Source organism: Ursus americanus, chromosome 12 (genome assembly GCF_024610735.1).
Source record: "Ursus americanus isolate L20-20 chromosome 12, mUrsAme1.1.p, whole genome shotgun sequence".
Classification (NCBI taxonomy): Eukaryota; Metazoa; Chordata; class Mammalia; order Carnivora; family Ursidae; genus Ursus; species Ursus americanus.
This window is the reverse complement of record NC_142138.1, coordinates 44,904,965-44,928,475: the sequence shown is the minus strand read 5'-3', so window position 1 is coordinate 44,928,475 and position 23,511 is coordinate 44,904,965. Positions and strand designations below refer to the sequence as shown.

Genomic DNA, 23,511 nt, shown 5'->3' with positions numbered 1-23,511 from the left:
TGGATAGCTAATTCCCACAGGTCCATTTCTTCAGGGCTGACAGTGGTTCCCTTTGCTCAACCACAGAAGTTAAGGGTCAGGGTTAATAATACCAGCCAAACTTCAGATGTTTTTTGTGGCCTATTATGAAGGCATCTGGACTGTTTCGATGCCTGGGATCATTATAGTCAAGGACAACTCCAGCAGATGGAGGAGAGGCATTGTTCTGTGCCTGCCACGTGTCCAGAGTCGATTAGACGCAGCATCTGCTAGTTGCATCGTTAGGCGTCAGCATGCTGCAAAGGGTCCCTAGGCTGGTGTTCGAGATGCAGTGACTCGGTTCTAACATTTCGAGGCCGCACGTAATACAAATGGCCAGCTAATACTTGGTGCCGATAGACGATAGATGATTACACACCAGAGCCAGGCTGAGAGAGCCGGCCGGGACGAAGAAAGATTTTCTTGAAGGAGGCCTCCTAGGGGGAGAAGGGGGTGTGCTTGAGACCTCGGATTTCAAATCGCTGTACATGTTTCTAATAGTTTCCAGATGTGTGGTGCCTTGAGTGAGCGCAGGAGAGGTGTAATTAAGGGTAATAGCAGCCAGCCCCGCTGGTAAGTGAGAACAGGAACGGCAGAGCCGGCCGCAGCGGGCGTGGAGCGCTTGGCAACAGTTGGCTGTTCGGCTGTTCCACGGGGGGACGCGCCGCCCCGGGCGCACGAGCGCTTGCAGCCCTGCTGGCGGCAGCGGCACCAGCCGGTGGTCAGCAGCCGGCAGAGAGACGCTGCTCCCCGCGCGCCAGAGATGCCAGGTCTGCGGGTGCTTTCCTCTCCGGGTTTCTATTCCTGTGGTGTCCTAGAACCCTCACATCTCATCTAAAAACTGTGCTTGGGGATGCTGCTGCCCAAATCGAGACGCAGCAAGGGCCTCCACACGTCCCAGTTTGGTGTGTTTCTTTTCGCGAGCTACACTGGTGTTTGCGGCGAGCGCACTTGCTGAGCCGGTGTGTTTCATCTCGTGTGCCTGACAGGTCGCTCGGATACTTGAAGTCTCGGAAGAGATGCGGAAGAGCATGGGCGTGAGCTCGGGCCTGGAACTCATTACCTTGCCTTATGGCCGCCAGCTGCGCCTGGACATAATTGAAAGGTGAGCAGTGCCGTCCCCCGCGCTTCCAGCGCCGCCACTTGCACAGCAGCCGGGGGCCCAGGGCCGGCGCCGCCCGGAGCCCTTCCCTTCTCCCAGGGGCCTCAGCCACAGAACTCCCGGAGATGCACAAAGAGAGAGCACAGAGCAAGTCTGGGGACAAGGAACACGGTCCTGTCCGTGCCCCGGGAGGGAGTGGAGGACAGAAGAGACCGTGGGCCGTGCTAGCAGAAGTCACCCCTGCCGCCGCCCGGGGAACCCAACCTCTCGCCCCCCCCACGGCCCCACCTCAGTGAGCGGAGGCTGCTCTTTCTCTTCGGAGTTCAAGGTCGCACTAGGAATAAGTGAGAGTTTGTGGGAAAGGTCAGGAAGAACAGAATCTGAACAGTGTTTTCTTTGCGAGGCGGGCAGGGGAGGGCGGCACTCAGGCCTCCCAGCCTCTGATGCCTTAGTGCCCCCTTCTTGCAGTCCCCGAGGAGCCAGGGCCCCTGCCGCCTGCTGAAACCCGCATGCCGGAGCCTCGGAGACTTAGAAATGAAAAAGAACTAGCGAGGCAGGTTTTTAAGAGAAGTGCCACACTAGATTCCCATGTCGCTGCAGACGCTGGACTTGTTGACACACATGAGAAGACCGTTGATTTGGGCAAGACTGCCTTGTTACCTTACGTATCCTGTTTTTTCCAGCCAATTTCCTAATTGTCATGACACACACATGGGTTGTAATGGACACCCGGACGTTCTAGGTCATTAGTGCTGTCCAGTCCATCTTTCTGAGGTGGCTGAAATGTTTTTAGCTCATGACGGTAGCCACTAACCACAGGGGGCTATCGAGAGCCAGAAATGTGGCAACAGAGGAACAACTGTTGTATTTTACTGTTGACCGTTTTGCGTGTAAATAGCCATATGTGGCTGGTGGACAGCACAGCTCTAGGATGTCAGCCCCTCAGAAGGAAACGGTGCATTCCAGGGAGCCTGGGGCATCCGCACAGCCGTTTTCGAGGTTCCCAGGCCAGAAGGCAGATGAGCTGGCCCCCTTGCCCCTGTGGCTTTGGCTTCCCAGCCACGGAGAGAAAACACCCAGAATGCCGAATGAAGGGCTCCTGGGAGGCAGGAGGTTAGGACATGGTCCTTAGTTTTGTTCAAGCATCCTTTTTATTTAATGCCTTTGGAGAATTGTGTGAATTTTCCTCCTTTTCCTACAGACTTTCCTAGATTCTAGCCTCTCTCTGCAGGCAGCCTTCCCCTCTCCCCAAACCCCAAGGGCCTGCTTTTCCACTCCGCTAGTTTTGCCCTCTGTTGTTGCTGGGCCAGTGGTCAGTTTCAGCAGAGGTGAGCCGTGCTGCCACACGGCCCCATTGCTCATGCGAGGCATGTCGCACAAATCCCCCAGGTTCAAGGCTTTACTTCATCCGTGTGTCGTTGGGTATGTTGGACATGCGCTCGGGCCCAGGCAGAGGTCGGCAGGCTGGGGGCTCCTCCAGGCTGTTTTCAGACTTCCTCGCCTGTCTACATCTGTTTCCTCTTTTTCCTCATCACTACCTCCCTGGGGCCTCTCCTTGCTGTGCTTCCTGTCCAGGGTGACCTGGGCGACCTGCCTCCTAGAGCCTGGGAGCAGGTTTCTTCCTTACACTGTGTACTAAAGAAAGGCCGAGGCGATAGCCATTTCGAAGGGTCAGATGACATCATCTTCTTGTGTTTGAGAATCAAATACAGACCACCCTTTATTTTTAACTTACACCTCACCCATTCTACACCGTCCTACGTGGAGCTGTCCTTTGTACAACATTCAGCGCTGCCTCCTCTTACCATTCACCTGAGGGTCTGCCGCAGCCCTGCCACGCCGAGTAGATTTTCCTATAGTGCTGTATGTAAGAGGTTTTAGGTACACGTCGGTTGAATGAATGGATAGAATTACTCCGCTAACCCTTGATAGAAGTAGAGAACCTATCTTTTATTAAGGGCCGTTTAAAACATAGGAAGAAACAGTGAACAGAAGAATCAATTGAAGGCAACACGGGAAGTCAGTTTACTGTTAGTTAAAAGAAGCATCTGAAATGCTCAGCTCAATCTTAACACTGCATATAAGTAAGAAAATTCTTCAGTAAATGCAGCAAGCAATAAAAATATACTTTATGTTAGGATCCATTAATGAAGACATCAGGAAGAAGAGAGGGAAAAAGAGCTAGATAGAGACAGACTGACAAAATGGACCAGGTTGCAGAGAAAGATGTGCACAGAGACAGTTGTGGTCACAACTACCATTTGCTAGGGGCCTATCGGCAACGGGCACTCTAGTGATTGTGACAGCCCCACACCCTCTCTCCTTCTCACTGTTGCTCCTGGTTTTACAGTGAAGAAGTGGAGGAGTGGAGCAGTTAGGTAACAGCCTGTGGTCACATCTCGAGTAAGCACCACACACACACACACACTCACACTCAGAGACAGCAGAGCTCATCACTTATTTCATAATGACTAGAGAAAGGGGTAGGGCTAGCCACCTGACGAATCATGCCAGTGTTGGCTCAAGGCACTGAGAGTGAGCTCAACACCATGGGCCTCTGTGGGCACAGAAAGGAGAATGGCCGTGGAGTAACATCCTTGGCTGTGAACCTGGAGAACAAGTTGGCTCCGGAGTGTCAAAGACATGTCATATGTTGGTAACCATAGCTATGAACAGGGGCTTCACCTCCGGCATTGGTCCCACGGCCTGGAGGAAATTTAATGGACGCCATTCTGGCCCAATGCAGTCAACTCCCTGGTCCTGATTGAGGGAGAGAAGGAAAGGATTGCGGTCTATGCCGACTGCCATCAGCAGACTGCCCTACGACCTGGTTCATATTAGTCCTATTGTCATGTGGAGAAAAGATCACTCTGCTTCCTGTTGTGGGTCTGTGAGCTTGACCCAGGTAGTACAGGATGAGAAAAGGGAGGATTGTTGGCAGATACAAGATTTCTCTTTTATTAGGGTCTGACTTTACAGAGAAACTCCTGTCGGTCAATCATGTGGTCTTTGTCCACATCTCCATTCACCTTCCGGCCTCTTGACCAAGGGCCACGGACTCTCCATTATTAGTTCCTTATTCCTTTTTCTTTTCCAAGACCCGTCTCGTCGTCTGAGGTCAAGCATATTCTCATTTTGCTGTTCCTTCCATTCCCCAGTCCAGGCTGCACAGCGGAGGTGGCCCAGGGCTTCCCTGAGGATGGGATTCCCCAGCGTGTTCAGGGACCAGGGGTCTCCCCAGGCCTCTCGTGGTGGAAAGTACAAGGAGCCCCATGTACCTCTGAGCAGCTTCATCCCTGGAGGGCCTCTTCGTGCCCCCAGATGCAGGGTTGAACGTGGCCCTGTCCTGGGGTGTCTGTCCTTTCTGACTCTAACTAGTGCACCCTCTGAGGCCTACCCTGGGCCCTGCTGCTGTCAGTCCATGGGGGGGGGGGGGGTGTCTCGCCATTGAAATCGGCTGAGCTGCCGATTGTCTGAGCTGCCAGCACATCACAGGGCAAAACGGCACAAATCTAGTCCTTCTCCTGGCTGGTTTGTATCCCTTTCCCCCTAGTCCTGTCTGCCCTGGGCCTGACCACTGATCTCCTCCCTCCCAGACACAACACGATGGCCATCGGCATTGCAGTGGACATTCTGGGCTGCACGGGCACTCTGGAGGACCGAGCGGCCACCCTCAACAGGATCATCCAGGTGGCAGTGGAACTGAAAGACTCCATGGGGGACCTCTATTCTTTCTCGGCCATCATGAAAGCCCTGGAAATGCCGCAGGTAAATTTCCCCTGGATTAGTGCTCCCTGCGCGCCTGTGCGGCCTTGTGGTTCTGAAAGTGGATCTGCAAGCTCAGGCTTAGCAAATCACCCATGCTCTTAGTCTCGAAAGGTAGACTAAATCAAAGCTAAAGCAGTTCCTAAGTGTTCCAGCTCTGTTTTTAAAAATGGGATCATTTTGACAGCACTTTCTCCTTGGTGTTACAAGAGCCGTCCTCAAGAGCGATTAGTATTCCTTAACCAATTAGGATGATACATCTGGCTACCGTGTGTCGTAAAAGAGAGAGACTGTTCCATCTGTGTCACCAGACATTTGGGGAGCTTATCTCTGAGAATCCCCAGAGTGGTTTGTTTCAAAATTATGTTCCTCGAGTCACCTAAAAAAGACGTCTGTTAAAAAATTTAGATTTCTAGCCTATCTACCATTATCACCCCCTAATTAGAGTTTCTGAAGTCGGGCACTTTGAATTTATCTGCTTGGATGGATTTTTAGGATGAGTGTCAAACCTGAAAGCTGTATTTAAATCAAATGGACTTTATAGAGGAAAGTCGTTCTGTCGTCTTGACTGCCCGGAGTCAGCTTCCCATTTCTGTTCTGCCCCACAAGCCCGAGATGTTTGTAATATCGCCCTCAGGGCCCTCCAGTCCTACAAACCCAGTCTGCAACCAGTAACACCAAAACCACTGGGCATTTAGCTTGGCTGTTTCCTAGCTACAGACTGTCGCTTAAAGCCTGCTGGGCGCTCACGGAAAATCCGCCACTGCTGCTAGGGAAGACGCCACAGTCACATGACCTGCCAGTCAGAGCATGTTAGGAGCCTCATTTCCTGGCATTAAAGCAAGGTCACTTTAAAGACAAGCTGAAAAACTTAGGGCCTTCACCAGGAAATTCTGCGGGGAATCAGTTCCAATTACAACATCCTGAGAGTTTGAAAACTCCTTAGACGCACAGGCATTTTGCAGGATCCATGTTCGAAATAAGCAAATACAGCTGTATTTTCATGATACGCTGACTCCTAGAATAACAGGGGTTATAATTTTTCATTCAAGTGTTTTTAATTTGCATCATATTTATTTCTTCTTATCCAAAACGGCCTATAATTTCGGAAAGCTGAGGCAACAGGCTAAGCCGTGTGCAGCCCTCCAGCCCAGAGTTTCCTCTGAGAGTAGTCAAGAGCAGGTTTGTGGGAGCGTGTGCTTGCCGTCCACGACCTCACACTCCGCGGTTAGGGACTTCTGCCCACGCACCGTAATGCGCCTGTGCAGGGGGCTCCCTTGCCTCCCGCAGCCTCAGACTCTTCCCTGCTGGAGCACTCCGCAGTGAGGGCATGCAGTCCTCCCGCGGATTCCGCAGTGAGCTAGGGCACTGCCAGGGGAGGGCTGTGGCAGACCCGGGGAAGGCTGAGAGGGGAATCCCGCCACTCCTGTGTGTCATCATCCAAACTTGACCCTGTACTACAGGCTCACGTGCCTTCTCTTCTCAGCCTCTAATATCAAGAAAGAGCATCCAGCAGATGGGCCCAGATGAGAGACCAGGGCTGCTTCGGGAAAGGCAGATGCTTCAGGGAGGGAAAAAGAAGGGACAGTGAGAAGAGAGAGGTGCAGGGGGTGGGGGGTCGGGTGGCCAGAGGAAGACAAATGGCCTTCTTTCTGTCCCAGCAGACCTGCTGGTGCCGATCGCTTCTCTCCTTCCTCCGGGAAGACGCAGCTCTTAGAGGCCAAGGGAATGAATCTCTCCTCTGTCACTTACCAGCTATAAAACCTGGAGAGTTAACTGTTCTCTTTTGGTTTCTGATCTGTAAAATGAGGCCGAAATACTGCCTCATAGGGCATTGGAGGGTTAAGTGAAATTCTTCAAATACCTGACACAAAGTTGGCGCTCATTCCCCAAATATTAGGGCCCTTCCTCTTTCTTATTTCATGTGAAAAAAAAAAAACAACAAACTTCAGACACTTGGGCTTACTGGTTTTATGGTATGAGGGGGGTTGTCTGTCTTGGGGCAGACAGAGTCAGTGGCGTATGTCAGCACTGACTGAACTGTTCTAAAAGAAATGAAAAGGAATGAGTAGTGTGGCATCACGTGATCTGGGCAATCTGTGTGTCTCAGACATTATTACGTACAAGGAAATTAAAATGCTACACATTATATTCCTACATGCTTTCATCAGTATAACCTCTGTGGACAGTTGGCAGTTCCCATCAACATTTAAAATACATGTAATTCTTTGACCCAGTAGTTCCTTCTGGAAATTTATCCTACAAATATTTTCACACACATACACATATGCAAAATCTTCACAAGAAAATTTTTTGATAGAAAAAAGTTTGTAAGACTCTTCTCTGTGGGAAACTAGGTAAACAAGTTTATCTGTAAAGTGGAACATCATATAAAAGTTTAACAAAATAAGGCTGTTCTATGCTGTTTTATACATACTTGAATGATTTCCAAGCAAAAAAACAAAAAATGTGTAAAGTATGATATGCCTTTTATTTTAAAGTGGGGTGTATGTGTGGACGCACAGATACGTGAACACACGCAGGAACCTGATAAGGAGCTGTCCCTGGGCTGGGCCGTTAGAGTACAGAGCGGAGGGGCGGGCACAGGGATTAGCCTTTCTCTATACGCTGTTTTCAACTGCTTTGACTTGATTTTATAAAAAGAGCCTCTTCCAAAATGATGACACCTTTCTTTCTCCCAGATCACAAGGTTAGAGAAAACGTGGACTGCCCTGCGGCACCAGTACACCCAAACTGCCATCCTCTATGAGAAACAGCTGAAGCCTTTCAGCAAGATCCTGCATGAAGGCAGAGGTGAGCCCGGGGTCAGCGCGAGTGCGCGCGGTGGCCGCCCCGTGTGTGTCTGTGAGACCGTTAGGTCCTGTCTGCTCTGGTTTGATCGAAGCCTTGAGCAGGACATTTCATGAGATCCAAGTTATCTGTAGGATTGTTGATGGATCATCGAGGCTTTTATCAGATGACAGCGTCTTTTCTAGAAGAACTGCAGTTGCTAAAACAGGACATGGACTACCAGTCACCTCACTCCATGCTTACCTTTCTTGAGGCGTAACGTCTGTAACATTATGTTAGTTGTCGGTGGACGATGTAACGAGTCCGTGTGTGTACTACAAAGTGATCGCAGTCCAGTTCACACCCACATCATATATGGTTATAAAATTTTTCTTTCTTGTGATGAGCTCTCAGGAGCCACTCTCTTGGTTACGTTCAGGGGTGCAGGGCAGTATCATTAACTGTAGTCGCTGCGCTGCACGTTACCTCCCCGTGACTTACTCACTTTATACTTGCAAATGTGTATCTTTTGACCCTCCCACCCATCTTGCCCACCCCTGACCCCCGCCTCAGGCCGCCACCAATCTGTTCTCTATATGCGTGAGCTGAGGGGTTTTATTTTTTTAGATTCTGCATACAAGTGAGATCATACAGTATTGCTCTTTTTCTGTGACATATTTCACTTAGCAGAATGCCCTCAAGTCCATTCATGTTGTCAAACAGCAGGATTTCGTTTATTTTTATGGCTGAATAATATTCCATTGTGTGCGTGCGTGTGTGTGTGTGTGTGTGTGTGTGTATTTAGTTATAAATACTTATAATTATACCACATTATCCATTCCTCCATTGGTGGACACTTTGGTGTGTGTGTGTGTGTGTGTGTGTGTGTGTGTGTGTGTATTTAGTTATACTTATTATTATACCACATTATCCATTCCTCCATTGGTGGACACTTTGGTTGTTTCCCTCTCTTGGCTGTTGTGAATAATGCAGTGAACATGGGGTGCAGATATTTTTTTTGAGTTAGTATTTTTGTTTTCTTCAGATAAAGAGCCAGAAGTGGGCCTGCTAGATAATATGGTAGTTCCATTTTTAATTTTTTGAAGAATCTCCGTACTATTTTCTATAGTGGCTGTACTAATAACGCCTGCCAACAGTACTCGAGTGTTCTCTTTTTTTCCACATCCTTTCCAGCACTTGCTACTTCTTGTCTTTTTGCTATAGCCTTTCTAATGGGTGTGAGGTGATATCTCATTGTGGTTTGATTTGCATTTCTCTCATGTTGAGCACCTTTCCATGTACCTCTTGACTATCTGCATCTCCTCCGGCAAAAAGTCTATTCAGATCTTCTGCCTTTTTCATTGGATTTTTTTTCTTCTGTTGACTTGTGTGAGTTCCTTATATATTTTGCAAACAGATGATTTGCAAATATTTTCTCCCATTCAGTAATTTGCCTTTACATTTTGTTGATGGTTTTCTTTGCTGTACAGACGCTTTTTAGTTTGATGTAGCCCTACTTAGTGATTTTTGCTTTTGCTGTCTTTGCTTTTGGTGTCAGAAAAAAAAATCACCAAAACGAATGTTATGGAGCTTCTGCCTATGTTTTCTTCTAGGAGTTCTGTGGTTTTAGGTCTCATATTCAAGTGTTGAATCCATTCTGAGTTGACATTTGTGTATGGTGGAAGGTAGTGTCCCATTTTCTTTATTTTACATGTGGCTCTCCAGTTTTCCCAGCATCATCTATTGGAGAGACTGTCCTTTCCCCACTGTATGTTCTTGGCTCCTTTGTCATAAATAAATTGGCCGTAGGTGCATGGGTTTATTTCTGGACTCTATTCTGTTTCATTGATGTGTCTATTTTTATGCTAATACCATACTGTTTTCATTACTATAGCTTTGGAATCTAGTTTGAAACCAAGGAGCATGATGCCTCTAGCTTTGTTCTTCTTTCTTAAAACCCCTTTGGCTATTCGGGGTCTTCTGTGGTGCCCCCATATTTTAGGATTGTTCTATTTTTGTGAAAAATGCCATTGGAATTTTATAAGGATTGCATTGAATCTGTAGATTGCTGTAGGTAGTATGGACATTTAAACAATATTAACCCTTCCAAACCATGAACACAGAATATCTTTCCATTTGTTTGTGTCTTCTTCAATTTCTCTCATCAGTGTCATATAGTTTTCAGTATATAGGTCTTTCAGCTCCTTGGTTAAATTTATTTCTAGGTATTTTATTCTTTTTCATGTAACTGTAAATGGGATTGTTTTCTTAATTTCTACTTCTGGTAGCTCATTGTTAGTGTATGGATGTTCAGCAGACTTTTGTATATTAATTTTGTATTGTGCAACTTGACTGACTTCGTCTATTAGTTCTAACAGTTTTTGATGGAGTTTTTGTTTTCTGTATATAATGTCATCTATAAATAGTGACAGCTTTACTTCTTTCCAATTTGGATGTCTTTTATGTTTTTCTTGCCCATTTGCTCTGTCTAGGACATCCAATACTATGTTGAATAAAAGTGGTGAGAGTGGGCATCCTTGTCTTGACCCTGATCCTAGAAAAAAAGGTTTCAGCTTTTCAACCTTGAGTATTACCTGTGGGTTTGTCAGATATGACCTTTATTATGTAGAGGTATGTTCCTTCTATACCTACTTTGTTGAGAGTTATCATGAATGGATGTTGAATTTTGTCATATCCTTTTTCTGCATCTGTTGAGTTGATCATATGATTTTTAAAAAAAAAAAGATTTTGAGAGCGAGCGAGCACAGGAGCAGTGGGGAGGGGGAGAGGGAGAGGCAGACTCCCCACTGAGCAGGGAGCCCGATGCAGGGCTCCATCCCAGGAGATCATAACCTGAGCCAACGACAAAGGCTTAACCAACTGAGTCTCCCAGGCACCCTGATCGTATGATTTTTTTTTAATTGTTCATTTTGTTAAGGTGGCATATCATATCGGTCGATATGCAGATGTTGACCCATCCCTGCATCCCTGGAATAAATCCTTCTTGATCATAGTATATGATCTTTTTTAATGTATTATTGAATTCAGTTTGCCAGTATTTTGTTGAGGATTTTTGCATCGATGTTCATCAGGGATATTGGCCTGTAATTTTCTTTTCTTGTGGTGTCCCCCTCTGGTTTAGGTAATGGTAGCCTCATAAAATGATTTTGGAAGTGTCCCTTCCTCTTCTATTTGTTTGAGAAAGATTGGTATTAATTTATGTTTGGTGCAGTTTACCAATGAAGCCGTCTGGTCCTGGGCTTTTTTGTTTGGGAGGTTTTTGATTACTGATTCAGTATCCTCACTGGTAATTGGTCTGTTCAGATTTCCTATTTCTTCATGATTCAGTCTTGGTAGGTTGCATATTTCTAGGAATGTATTCATTTCTTCCTAGATTGTCCAATCTGTTGGTGTGTAATTGTTCATAGTAGTCTTTTATGAGCCTTTGTTCTCTGTGGTATCAGCGGAAACTTCTCATTTCTGATTTTTTTGTATCTTTCTTTCTTGATGACTGTAGCTAAAGGCTTGTCAATTTTGTTTATCTTTTCAAAGAATCAGCTATTAGGTTCCTTGGTATTTTCTTTTGTCTTTTTAGTCTCTTTCATTTATTTCTGCTCTGATCTTTGTTTTCTTCATTCTACTAACTTTGGGCTTTGTTCTTTCTCTAGTTTCTTGAGGTGTAAAATAGCATTTTTTGAGCTTTTCCTTCTTTCTTGAGGTAGACATTTCTCAGTATGAATTCTAGTCTTAGAACTGCTTTTGCTGCACCCCAGATAAATTTTGGTATGTTTCTCCATTTTCATTACTCTGAAGGTATTTTTGTTTTATTTCTCCTTTGACCCACTGGATGTTGTTTAATCTCCACATATTTGTAAATTTTACAGTTCTCTTCATGTAATTAATTTCCAGTTTCATATCACTGTGGTCAGAAAAAATGCTTGATAGGATTTCAGTCTTCTTAAGAGTTGTTTTGTGACATACCACATGATCTACCTTGGAGAATGTTCCACATGCACTTAAGAATATGTATTCTGTTGCTCTTGGATGGAATACTCTGTATATATTTGTGAAGCCCATCTGGTCTAACGTGTTGTTAAGGCCAATATTTCCTTACTGATTTTCTGTCTGGATATCCTATCCAGTAAGTAGTGTATTAAAGTCTCCAATTATTATTGTATTGTCTGTTTCTTCCTTTAGGTCTGTTAATATTTGCTTTATATATTTAGGTGCTCCTATGTTAGATACATAAATAATTACAAATGTTATATTCTCTTATATTGCTCCTTTTTTTGTTTCTTACTGCAGTCTTTGTTTTAAAGTCTTGTTTGTCTGATGTAAGTATAGCTACTCAAACTTTCTTTTGGTTTCCACTTGCATGATTATCTTTTCCATCTCTTCACTTTCAGTCTGTGTGTACACTTATATCTGAAGTGAATCTCTTGTAGGAAGCATAAAGATGGGTCTTTTTTTATCCATTCAGTTACTGTATGTCTTGATTGGAAAATTTAGTCCATTTACATTTAATTGTTGATAGGTATGTATTTTTGCTGACTATTTTATCCTTCCTCTCTGCTCATTTCTTCTTCTCTTGTTCTCTTTGTGGCTTGATGGTTTTCCTTAGTGCTATGCATGGATTCCTTTCTCTTTATCTTTTGTGTATCTTCTGGAGGTTTTTGCTTTGTGGTTACCCCAAGGCTTACATATAACAACTTCTACCAGTCTGTTATTGAAGTTGATACCAACCTAAGTTTGAATGCATTCTAAATCTGCACAATTTTACTCCTTCCCCACGTTTTGTTTCTGATGTCACATTTTACATCTTTTTATCTGTGTTCCCTAATTGTAGTTAGGTTTACCACTTTTGTCTTTTAACCTTCATACTAACTTTATAAGTGATTAATCTACTTTTACTGTCTATTTACTTTTACCATTGAGATTTGTATTTTTACATGTTTTGTTACTAATTAATGCCCTTTCTTTTCAGCTTACAGAAGTCCCATTAACATTTCTTATATAGCTGGTTTAGTAGTAATGAACCCCTTTATCTTTTATTTGTTTCAAAAACTCTATTTCTCCTCCAATTCTGAATGATAGCTTTGCCAGATAGAGTATTCTTGGTTGAAAGTTTTTTTTTTCTTTTAGCACTTTGAATACATTGTGCCACTTTCTTCTGGGCTCTAGAGTTTCTGCTGAAAAATCTGCTGATAGAGTCTTATGGGGGTTCCCTTGTACATTACAAGTTGTTTTACTCTTAAAATGTTAAAAGTTAAAGAAAAGAAAAAAATCTTTATAATATGTCTTGGAGTGGATCTTATTTGTAACTCTCTGGGCTTTCCTGGATCTGGAGGATTTTAGCCATTATAAGTTTTCTGCTCCTTTCTCTTTTCTTCTAGGACCCTTATAATGCAAATGTTAGTTTAAGGGATTTATGGAACATCATCAAGCAGATTATCTTCACTTTTTTCATTCTTTCTTTGATTATATGAGTTCCATTATCTTGTCTTTGAGTTCACCAATCCTTTCTTCTGCTTCATATAGTGTGTTGAACCCCTCTACTCTAATTTTCAGTTGTTTTCTTTAGCTCTGTGACTTCTATCTCTTAAAGTTCTTGCTGCGTTTATCCTTTCCCAAATTCAGTGATCATCTTTATGACCATTATTTTGAACTCTTTATCAGGTAAGTTACCTGTTGCCATTTCATTAAAGATTTTTCTGAGGTTTTCTCTTATTCTTTTTCTTCATTTTGCTTGACTCTTTGTGTTGGTTTCTGTGCATTAGCTAAAACAGCCACCTCTCCCAGGCTTGAAGAAGTGGCCTCATGTAGGAGATGAACATTGTCATTCAACGCTGGTCTAGTTCTTGGTTGTCTCTCTCTAAGCAGTCTTTTATTTTTAATGGCTCCCAGGAGTTGAGGATATGCCAAGACCTGTCAATGTTCCAAAGGGGAGGGTCTTAGCATCTAGATTCAGGCCAGTTGGAAACCAGACCCTCAAGGATCAGTTTTTTAAATTATGCAAATATATATAGTCTTGTGGGAATGCAAGCATAAGCCCCATTGGCCACCACAGCTGGGTGATGTGGAGGTGTCCCACGGGTGGCAGTGGCACCAAAAAAAAAAAAAAAAAAAATTCAAGTGTATCAGCTAGTATCAGGAAGCTGTAGCAAGGCAGAGGGAGAGTGCAAGGATGGTGTTCACCAGCCTACATTACCTAAGAGCATCTCTATAGGCCTCTAGTTGTGTGCCAAATGTGAAGCCTGCCTCTCAGGCTCAAGCAAATAGGCCTCTTTTATAGAAAGACTGGGGGTGTATTTCAGTCTGCTGTCTGTGCCGTGCCCTAAGGGTGCCTGCCTAGAGTTGTGTTTCCAATTGTTACACAGGATTTGCAGTTCCTCTAGCCTTCACAGCCAGGTTATCAGGGGTGTATCATGGGGAGCACCTGCAAAAACTGAGGCACCAAATGTGTATAAAAGCTCCCCTCTGGACACTGGCACTATGGAATTTGGCAGAGGGAGCATATAGATGGTGCCTGCAGGAAGAAAGAAAAAAAATGATGGCACCTGCTGGCTAGAATAAGGCAACGAGCATGAAGATGGTACCTTCCAGCCATCAGGCCCCTAGATGTGTGCTAAGTTAGCCTGCCCCTCAGACCAACACTTCAAGATTAGCAAATGAGCACCTTCAATCCGCTGCCTCCGTGCTCTGCCTGGTGCAGGTGAGTCTGAGCACACAAGCCCTTGAAGAGCTCTTTCTCACTTTGTTACAGCCTGTGGGTCTAGTGGACCTGAGCAGGGTTCATTTTCAAAGCTAGATGTTTTAGGGGCTCAGCTCTTAGGTGCAGGTCTTAAAAGTTGGGGTGGCCAAATGTGGGGTTCAAACCCTTTGTTCCTCAGGGAGAAAGCTCCAGGTTTTGAGTTCTCTCCCAGTTGTGCCAAGATTGAGGTTTATGGAGAGATTGGGTCCTGGCCTCTCCTACCTGCTTTGGTGTGGACCTTGTTTACCTGATACTAGGAGTTGCTCAGTTTTTAGGTTTTTTTCAGAGGAAGTTCCATATTTAGCTGCAGATTCAGTGTGTCCACCGGAGGAGTCTCTTCCTACGTCACCATCTTGAATTGGAACTCTCTTGCTTAACTTTGAAAAAAAAAATACAACATGGAAAACTTTACCCCGTTTTTCAGAGTCTACGTGTGTTCCCCCCAACAAAATATCAGTCCCACTACTGATGCCTCTTGTGACCCTGATGGAGCGCCAGGCTGTCACTTTTGAAGGAACTGACATGTGGGAAAAAAATGATGAAAGCTGTGAGATTATGCTGAACCACTTGGCCACAGCCCGGCTCATGGCAGAAACTGCAGACAGCTACCGGATGAATGCTGAGAGGATCCTGGAAGGTAAGAGTAGTTTTCTGTAAGCCACTCTACTCTGCATAATAATTAGAATGAAGGAACAAAAGGGCATGAATGCTCTCAGGAAAAGACAAAGTAGGAAAGATTAAGGCATGGAATTCCCTTTCTTATGATTGATCATTACTTCCTCTTAGTCCCTAAGCGACTTAAGAATCCTGTTTCTCCTTTTCAGTGTGTGCTGTTGTGTCAGTGACATAGAATAAACTGAGAGGGTCAATAAGGAATTGGTCGGCTTGCCTACCATTAGTACTTCTGATTGGAGCTATGTGACGGTGGGCCAACAGGAGGGGTTAGAGTTCTAGGTGACTTCACTTATCTGCATTCCTATTTCTTCCTACATCGGGAGGTGAGCGTCCCGGTTTTTAGCATCAGAGGGTCCAACACAGGCATTATGGAGAGAGCTTGGAGAAAACTATAAACCATGAGTATTTAGGTTTGGATTAGTGTAAAGTGTGTCTTAAGGAATGACCAACTAGGCTGAAGGAGGTGGATATAGGTGGGAAGGCCTTCTATGTAGGACTCTGGCTGAGGAAGAGCCTGTGTAGGGTTTTAAACATGGGATAGTGTCATGAGATGGTCAGATTTGTGTTTTAAATTTGGCGTCTGCTTGTGGGAGAGCTGAAGGCTTGCAGGCAAAAAGATCATTTAGGAAGCACAATAAGAAGGAGGGCTTTACCCCAAGGTGGTTATCAGGAATGATTATGTTCTCTTCACGGGCCGCAAGTTTCAACCATAAGGTCAAGAAAGAACTACATAGGGCAGGAGGGGCCTATTTATTTCATCCTAAAACAAAAGTTATTGCTCCAGAACCAGAATTTGGCAGTTTACACTCTTATCTGCTGTAGGGTTAAGAACTACATACCTCTTTCAGTTTTTTCCTCAGAAAGTTCCCTAGGGTTGGCAGCTTAGGATTCAGAAAAGAAAAGCACCTAATTCAATTCACCAGATATTAGAGTGCCTGCTTATACAAAGCTAATAACTATATTACGTTGGATGTTGCCTAAGCCAATATATTAGGAGGGGTTTTGAGAAAAGGGCTTTAAGCTGCTCTACAGCAAATCCCTTTAAAGGTATCTAATGGCATTTCTCAGTTAATCCTGCTACAGGTTTATGTAGCAAGTTTCCATTGCTGCAAGTAACTATGAACCAGTAATGGCAGAGATTTGCTCACCAACATACACCCAGCCCAAGGCAGGGACTCAAAGCATATTAACTGAATGATTGGAAGTCATTGTCTGGCCTCTGGTATGTTATCTGTCAGAGATATTCTGGCATCACAGGGAAGGATGGACTAGAAGGCTTCTATTATTTTCTTCACAAAGATCCTATAAATCTAGATGGTAGAAATAGATTTAAAGACAGAGCAGATTAATCCAGCAGGAACCAAGGATGAGAACCACGTGCCTATATGACACTTTGGCTAGAAGTTTCTACCTCTCAAATAAAGAGTTGAGTATCCTTGGCTTTAAGTAGACAGGCACATCTTCTCTTATGTAACAGAAGAGAGTCACGAAACAGATCACACATATGGCTGTCCATATATTTTTGAGAAAGGTGCCAATGTAATTCATTGGATACAGTCTTTCAACAAATGGTGCTGGAACTACTGAATATGCTATGCAAAAGAAAAAATGAATCCTGATCCTTACCTCATACTATACACACTAATCAATACGAAATGGATCATAGGTCCAAATGTAAGAGCTTAAGTGTAAAGCTCCTATAAGATAACATAGGGGAAATTCATTGTGCCCTTGGATTAGGAAAGCTGTTTTAGGACACAAAAAGCATGAACCATAAGAAAAAATTTTGATTAAATTTTGCTCTTCAAAAGACAGCATTAAGAAAGTGAAAAGGCAAACCACAGACTAGAAGAAAATATCTGCTAAACATTTACCTGATAAAGAATTCTTACAACTCAATGAGAAGACAAACTATATTTGAATAGACAATACACCAGAGAAGATCTGCAAATGACAAATAACTACATGGAAAGATGTTTAAAGCATTAGTCATTAGGGAAATGTAAATTTAAACCACAATGAGACAATACCACATACTGTCTAGAATGGTTACAATTTAAAAAGAATGGTAATACTGAGGCACCTGGGGGCTCAGTTGGTTAAGCGTCTTACTTTTCATTTCAGCTCAGGTCTTGATCTCAGGGTCATGAATTCAGGCCCCATGTTGGGCTCCACACTGGACACGGAGCCTACTTAAAAAAAAAATACTAAGATTTGGCAGCTTATGGAGAAACTGGAGCTGGTGACAATATAAAATGGTTCAACCATTTTGGAAGAGTTTGACAGTTTCTTTGAAATAAACGTATTTACCATATGACCCAGTAATTCCTAGAGAAATGAAAACACATGTCCACACACAGACTTACATACAGATGTTTACAACATTATTCGTAACAGCCAGAAACAATCCTAATGTCCATCTGTGAATGGATAAACAAAATGTGGAATGTCCGTATAACTGAGTGCACTCAGCAATAAGGAATGAATTGCTAACCTGTAACAATATGGAATAGTTTCAAAAACATGGTGCTAAATAAAAGAAACCAGACATAAAGTCCGCATTGTATGATTCCATTTATATCAAGTTTCTAGAAAAGGCAAAACAATAGCAACATAGAGCAAAGAGGTACTAGGTAACTTTCTAGGGTGATGGAAATGTTCTAAAACTGGTGGTGATGGAGGTTTAACTTGTATAGGCTTACTATTATAGATCAAACTGCAGCTAAAATAGGTGAGTCATGACACAAATTATACATCAATAAATCTGTAAAAACAAAAGGTACTTTGAACACTCCTTCCCACAGTGGCTTGTGCACACGAATTTTATCCTATCATGTTTCAGTGAGTTTACTTGGTATTCCTTCTCTGAAGGTGTTCAGGTCCTTGAGGACGGGGCTCTGCCCTTTCCTTATATAAAGCAGGGCCTATATTTTTCTTTGAGGGCATTTTTAAAGTTCTGATGTAAGATGAGGTTCATTTTGATCTGACTTTAGGCAAGTAGGTTTTCAGTCTATTGTCGACATTACCTTTGAAAACTGAAGTAACTGTTCTATTTTTATTAGGTTTTCAACCAGATGAAGAAATGAGTGAAATCTTCAAGACTGAATTTCAAATGCGATTGCTATGGGGCAGCAAAGGGGCACAAGTGAATCAGACAGAGAGATATGAGAAATTCAACCAGATTTTAACTGCCCTGTCACGTAAATTGGAACCTCCCCCTGTAAAGCAGGCAGAGCTTTGATAACTAACTCTCCAGAGAAACTTAGGATATTATTTGAAGCTTCTCCAGTTTCTTCTTTGGGAAGGCTTATCAGTTGATAAAGTAATGTGCAAATCTGACTGTGTACAAGCTTTTAGTATCCACAGGATATTAAACATGTAAATTGCACAGAGCACACTTATTTATGAATTGTTTAAAATTACTACTGATTTTAAAATGAAGATAATTTATTATGAAGGTAACTATTGCTAATGTTGATCAGCAAATTTAAGAGAAGACCTAGCTATGTTGGCCGGTTGCTTTCTTTTTTCTGAGGTATTTGACCATTTTAGTCTATATTCCTTGTCAGATAAGTGTAAATAGAAAAGACTTTAAAAGCATGAAACATTATGGAAGGTATCAGTTGTATGATATTCTTTAAATATGAGAAATGTAAATAGTCATATGAAAATATATCTTTTTGTGAAATGATTGTATCTGGTCTCTTTAATAACTTGTCATAGTACAGTAATTATACCTACCTTCCTGGGGTATCCTCTTCCCTAGATACTATATCCTAATAATAAACCAAAATTAAAGAGTGATATGGGAGACAGAGTGAATAGTGAGACAAGGTAGCCCTGGCTCCAGAAGACCTAGGTTCATAGTGAAGCTGTGGTGCTTGCTAGCAGTTGGACTTTGGTCAAATTAACCCCATATTGTGCGCAGCACAGCACCTGATATAAAGTGAGTACCCAGATGCTAGTATGCTTCATGACATCACTTCATGCATTTGAAAATAAATAACCAACTGCTGAGCTTCCAATTCAAGATGGCGAAGCAGGAAAACCCTGAACTCATTTCTTCCATAGATGATACACCAAATCTATACCTATTTATAAAGCACTTTCTCCTAAAGAAGTGAGGGCTGACTGAATAGCTTCTGCACAACAAAAGACCACACAGAGAACAGCGAGAGGGATGGTGACATAGTAACAAAGGGAACCCCTACTCCCAAAGCTGCAAACTACAGTGGGGAGGGATGGGGCTGAAGGACCACGAGCAGATATGTTTGCCCTGGGGTACAGAAAAGCCATGGTTTAAAACAGCAAGTAGAACATAAAGGAACCAGCCCTAGAACCCTGCCAAATAGTGGGGGAGCTGCTAGAACTCTAGAAGGTCAGAGGGACTGGTGAACACCACGGTTTATGTTTCCACCTTCACCTTGACAGTGCAGATAGAGCATGGTCCTGGCTCTGTAGCTGGCCTGCCACCTCAGTGAGCCCCAGGCCTCTACCCACACCAGCCCCAAATGCCCTGGGGTGCAGAAAAAAGCTGTAGTTTAAAAGAGCAACTAGAATATAAAAGATCCAGCCCTTGAACTCCACCAAAACGCAGAGAGCTGCTGTAATGCTTTCTGGTCAGAGGGGCTGGTGACACTGTTTACACTCTCCCTCCACTTTTATACTGTGGAAAGGAGCAGCCTACTGCTTCCACAAGCCCCTGCCTCTAGCCCACACCAGCCCAAGCCATCCCACCAGAGTGGCCTCAGTGTGCCACGTACTGGACACCCCTATAGCTCCAGCTGTGTCACCAAGGTGACACAGGCACAAAGCACCCCAGAACATTCCAGGCAAATGCCACTTTTGCTCCAAACGACTTGCTACAGCAGAATGTTCCAGGACATCCTAGCTCATGCCCCTTATGGCTCAGGGTGCCCCCTGTGTGAAATGACTTAGGACACTGGACTGCACCCCACTTTGGCTCAGTCACCCCACCAGAGTGCCTCCTTTGCAGAACACCCTGGGACACCCAAGCTTACACCCACTTTAGTTTCAGCTGCCTTGCCAGGGCTCCCTCTGCACAGAGTACCCTGGAACCCAAGGCTTGCACTAATTTCAGCTTCAGCTATCCTGCCAGGTGCCCTCTGCACAGAAAACCCTGGGACCACCCTGGCCCACACCCACTTCAGCTCTGGCCATGGCACCAGGGCAGAGAATGCCCAGGACCCCTAGCCCATGCCAGCCACAGCTCCAGCCAACCAAAATCACCAGGCACACACAGTTTACACAGGGGACAACCATACACAAGACATTCCTTCAAATTTAGGAGATATAGCTGTTCCACCTAATGCACAGAAAGTCAACCAAAATGAGACAGAGGAATGTGCTCCAAACAAAAGAACAAGACAAAACCTTGGAAAAAGAACTAAATGAAACAGAGATAAGCAATATGCCTGATAAAGAGTTCAAAGTGATGGTCATAAAGTTGCTCACTGGACTGGATAGAAAAGAGGAATTCAGTGAGGATTTTAACAAAGAGACAAATATTTAAAAAGAAACAGAGTTGGAGAATACAATAACTGAAATGAAAACTACACTAGAGGGAATCAACAAGAGATTAGAGAATGCACAAGAATGGATCAGCAATGTGGAAGGCAGGTAGTAGAAAGCACCCAAGCTAATAGCAAAAATAAGAAAGAAAAAAAGAAAAAGAAAAAACAATCAGGATAGGTTATGGGATCTCTCGGACAACATCAGATAAACAAGTGTTCTCATTATGAGAGTCTCAGATGAGAAGACAGAAAGGGGAAGAACACTTAAAATAACTGAAAACCTCCCTAACCTGGGGAAGGAAATACACATCCAAGTCCAGGAAGCAAAGAAAGTTCTAAACAAGATAGGCCCAAGAAGGTCCACATCATGACACATAATAATTAACATGTCAAAAATTAAAGATAGATAATTCTACAAGCAGTGAGAAGCAAATAGTAACATACAAGGGAAACCCCATAAGTCCATCAGTTGATTTCTCATTGGAAACTTTGCAGGCCAGAGAGGAGTGGCAGGATACATTCAAAGTGCTGAAGGGAAAAAAGCTACAATCAGGAATACTCTGCCCAGCAAGGTTACCATTCAGAACTGGAGGACAAAGAGTTTCCCAGACAAACAAAAGTTAAAGGAGTTCACCACCACTAAACCAGCCTTATGGGAAATGTTAAAAAGAGACTTCTTTAAGTGGTAAAGAAAAGGCCATACTGAGAAATTATGAAAAAAAAAATGACATGAGTAAAAGCAAACATACAGTAAGGTAGTAATCACTTACAAAACTAGTATGAAGGTTCAAAGACAAAAGCAGTAAAACCAATTATATCTAAACAGTTGAGGGGAACTCATGAAATAAAAATATGTAAAATATAACAACATATACATAAAACATGTGGAGGAGAGGAGTAAAAATGAAGTTCTCTTACAATGTGTTCAAATTTAAGTGACCATAAACTTAAATATATGACGACTATATACTTAGGATGTTACATACAAATCGAAACCACAAACCAAAAACCTATGCTACACAAGAAATAAAGTGAAAGAAGGCCAAAAATAACACTAAAGAAAGTCATCAATCACAAGAAAGCAAGAGAACTACAAAAATCAGAAAACAATAAACAAAATGGCATTAAGTACATACCTATCAATAATTACTTTAAATGTAAATGGTCTAAATGCTCCAATCAAAATAACTGACTGTTACCTTTTCCTCTAGCTGGTTAAGTATGAGTTTTCTACGCTTACTTTCTAGGCTTTTGAGTTTGCAAAGGAGATACTTTCTAGTTTATCATTACCCCTCTCATTCTTTTTCTATTGTAAAAAATTTGAAATACAAGATTTTAAAATAACACATTTCAATCACTCTGCCACAAACTGCAAACACTTACCAATTTGCTTTTTCTTCCTGTCTTCTAAATAATTTGGGGATCATACAGAATATCCAACTTTTCTCAAACAAGTTACAAAAATTCCTCCACGATGTTAAATAGCCTTTGAAAAAATACAATTTATTGGTTACATATGTCACACTGTAACTTAACCACTTTTCCTTCCATCGTAAATATGCCTACTAGAACTAAGTATGAGCCTCTCATTATGGTCTATTTATTACAAGGGGAATATTAGTTTTAAATCCTGGGTCTCTGTATTTCCATTAATGTGACCTAGGATCATGAGTACCTTTCCCATTTTTTTTTTTTTATTTTTTCAGTTGCCTCATGTTCTGTGTTTTTTTATTATTCATAATATTTGTATTATGTTATTCACCATACAGTACATCCCTGGTTTTTGATGTAAAGTTCGATGATTCATTAGTTGCATATAACACCCAGTGCACCATGCAATACGTGCCCTCCTTACTACCCATCACCAGCCTATCCCATTCCCCCAACCCCCTCCCCTCTGAGCCATCACATTACTATTTTTTATTTGCTTAAAAAAAAAAAAAAAAGTACAGTTCTACTTCTGGCAATGTGGTGATTTAGGTGCTCTTGGAAAGCCCTTTCATTACAACTAAATCAATACATTTTAATAAGCTTACCTTTTAATGCACTGTTAAACTTGACAGAATGAAAGGAAAATCCCCAAGAAATAATCCTACCCACCCCACCTACCAAAAGAATCAGCAAATATAAACTCTGTAAGAGAACTTAAAAACCTGGGTGGCCCCCTAAAGCAACTGACATCATCTCAGTGAATGGTAAAAGGTGTCTTAGGTGAGCCAAACATGAATTATCTCTATTAAGTAGGGATCCTTAAAGGGTCCCTGTTGTTAGACTGGGGGGAAAAAAATCCATCTGCCAGCAAAGAGAGGTTACCAAGAAATAGGCCCATCTTTTATTCACAGCTACAAGAAAAGAATTGTAATGATAATGGTCTTTGGTGAGGATTTCCAACTATAAGCCTATTCTCAAATAGATCTAGAGTAAAAACCCAAAACCAAACTGATTTACAATGGCCCTAAGTTGCTGGCATCCCTAGGGCCTAGCAGATAAACCCATCCTCTGAGGAGGAAAGCATCCAGTATTCATACTGATAAAATAAATTTAAAAATGAAAAAAAATGTTTAAAACTAAATATCTATTTATATATGAACATATATAAAATCAAGCAGAAGCAATGCTATCATGAATAAAATGCTGGAGGAAAAAAGACATAGAACCCCAAAGCCTTCAGATACTAGAATTATATTTTGAATACAAAGCAATCATATATGGTTGTGTATAAAGAAAAAATGAAAACAGGAAATGAGTATTAAAAAATGATCACATTTTAAGAGAAACTTAGTAGGTCCTTTAGGAATGTATAATAAACTAAAAACTCAATGGATGCTAATGTTAAACAGAAGATTAGATCTTGGGGCACCTGGGTAGTTCAGTCG

General features: G+C 42.8%; 1 protein-coding gene and 1 long non-coding RNA gene across 7 annotated transcripts in view; one reads left to right on the top strand and one right to left on the bottom strand.

Moving 5' to 3' along the window:
* Positions 1 to 18,793, top strand: part of BCAR3 (BCAR3 adaptor protein, NSP family member) — a 130,893-nt gene extending 112,100 nt beyond the window's left edge. For 5 of the 6 annotated variants that reach the window (XM_045801757.2, XM_045801756.2, XM_045801755.2 and 2 more), the window contains 5 exons: positions 1,008 to 1,123; positions 4,717 to 4,888; positions 7,588 to 7,699; positions 14,851 to 15,063; positions 18,164 to 18,793. In XM_045801757.2, coding sequence (XP_045657713.2) covers positions 1,008 to 1,123; positions 4,717 to 4,888; positions 7,588 to 7,699; positions 14,851 to 15,063; positions 18,164 to 18,342 — 792 coding nt within the window. In that variant the 3' untranslated portion in view covers positions 18,343 to 18,793. Of the gene's footprint in view, positions 1 to 1,007; positions 1,128 to 4,716; positions 4,889 to 7,587; positions 7,700 to 14,850; positions 15,064 to 18,163 lie in introns of those variants that run through there. The other variant, XM_087866109.1, reaches the window with a different exon arrangement.
* On the bottom strand, positions 10,383 to 14,855 carry LOC148109184 (uncharacterized). Its single transcript, XR_015726316.1, has 2 exons — positions 14,674 to 14,855; positions 10,383 to 13,600 (listed from the first exon to the last, which is right to left on the bottom strand). It is a non-coding gene; the product is annotated as an uncharacterized LOC148109184 (long non-coding RNA).
* Positions 18,794 to 23,511: the final 4,718 nt, after the last annotated feature.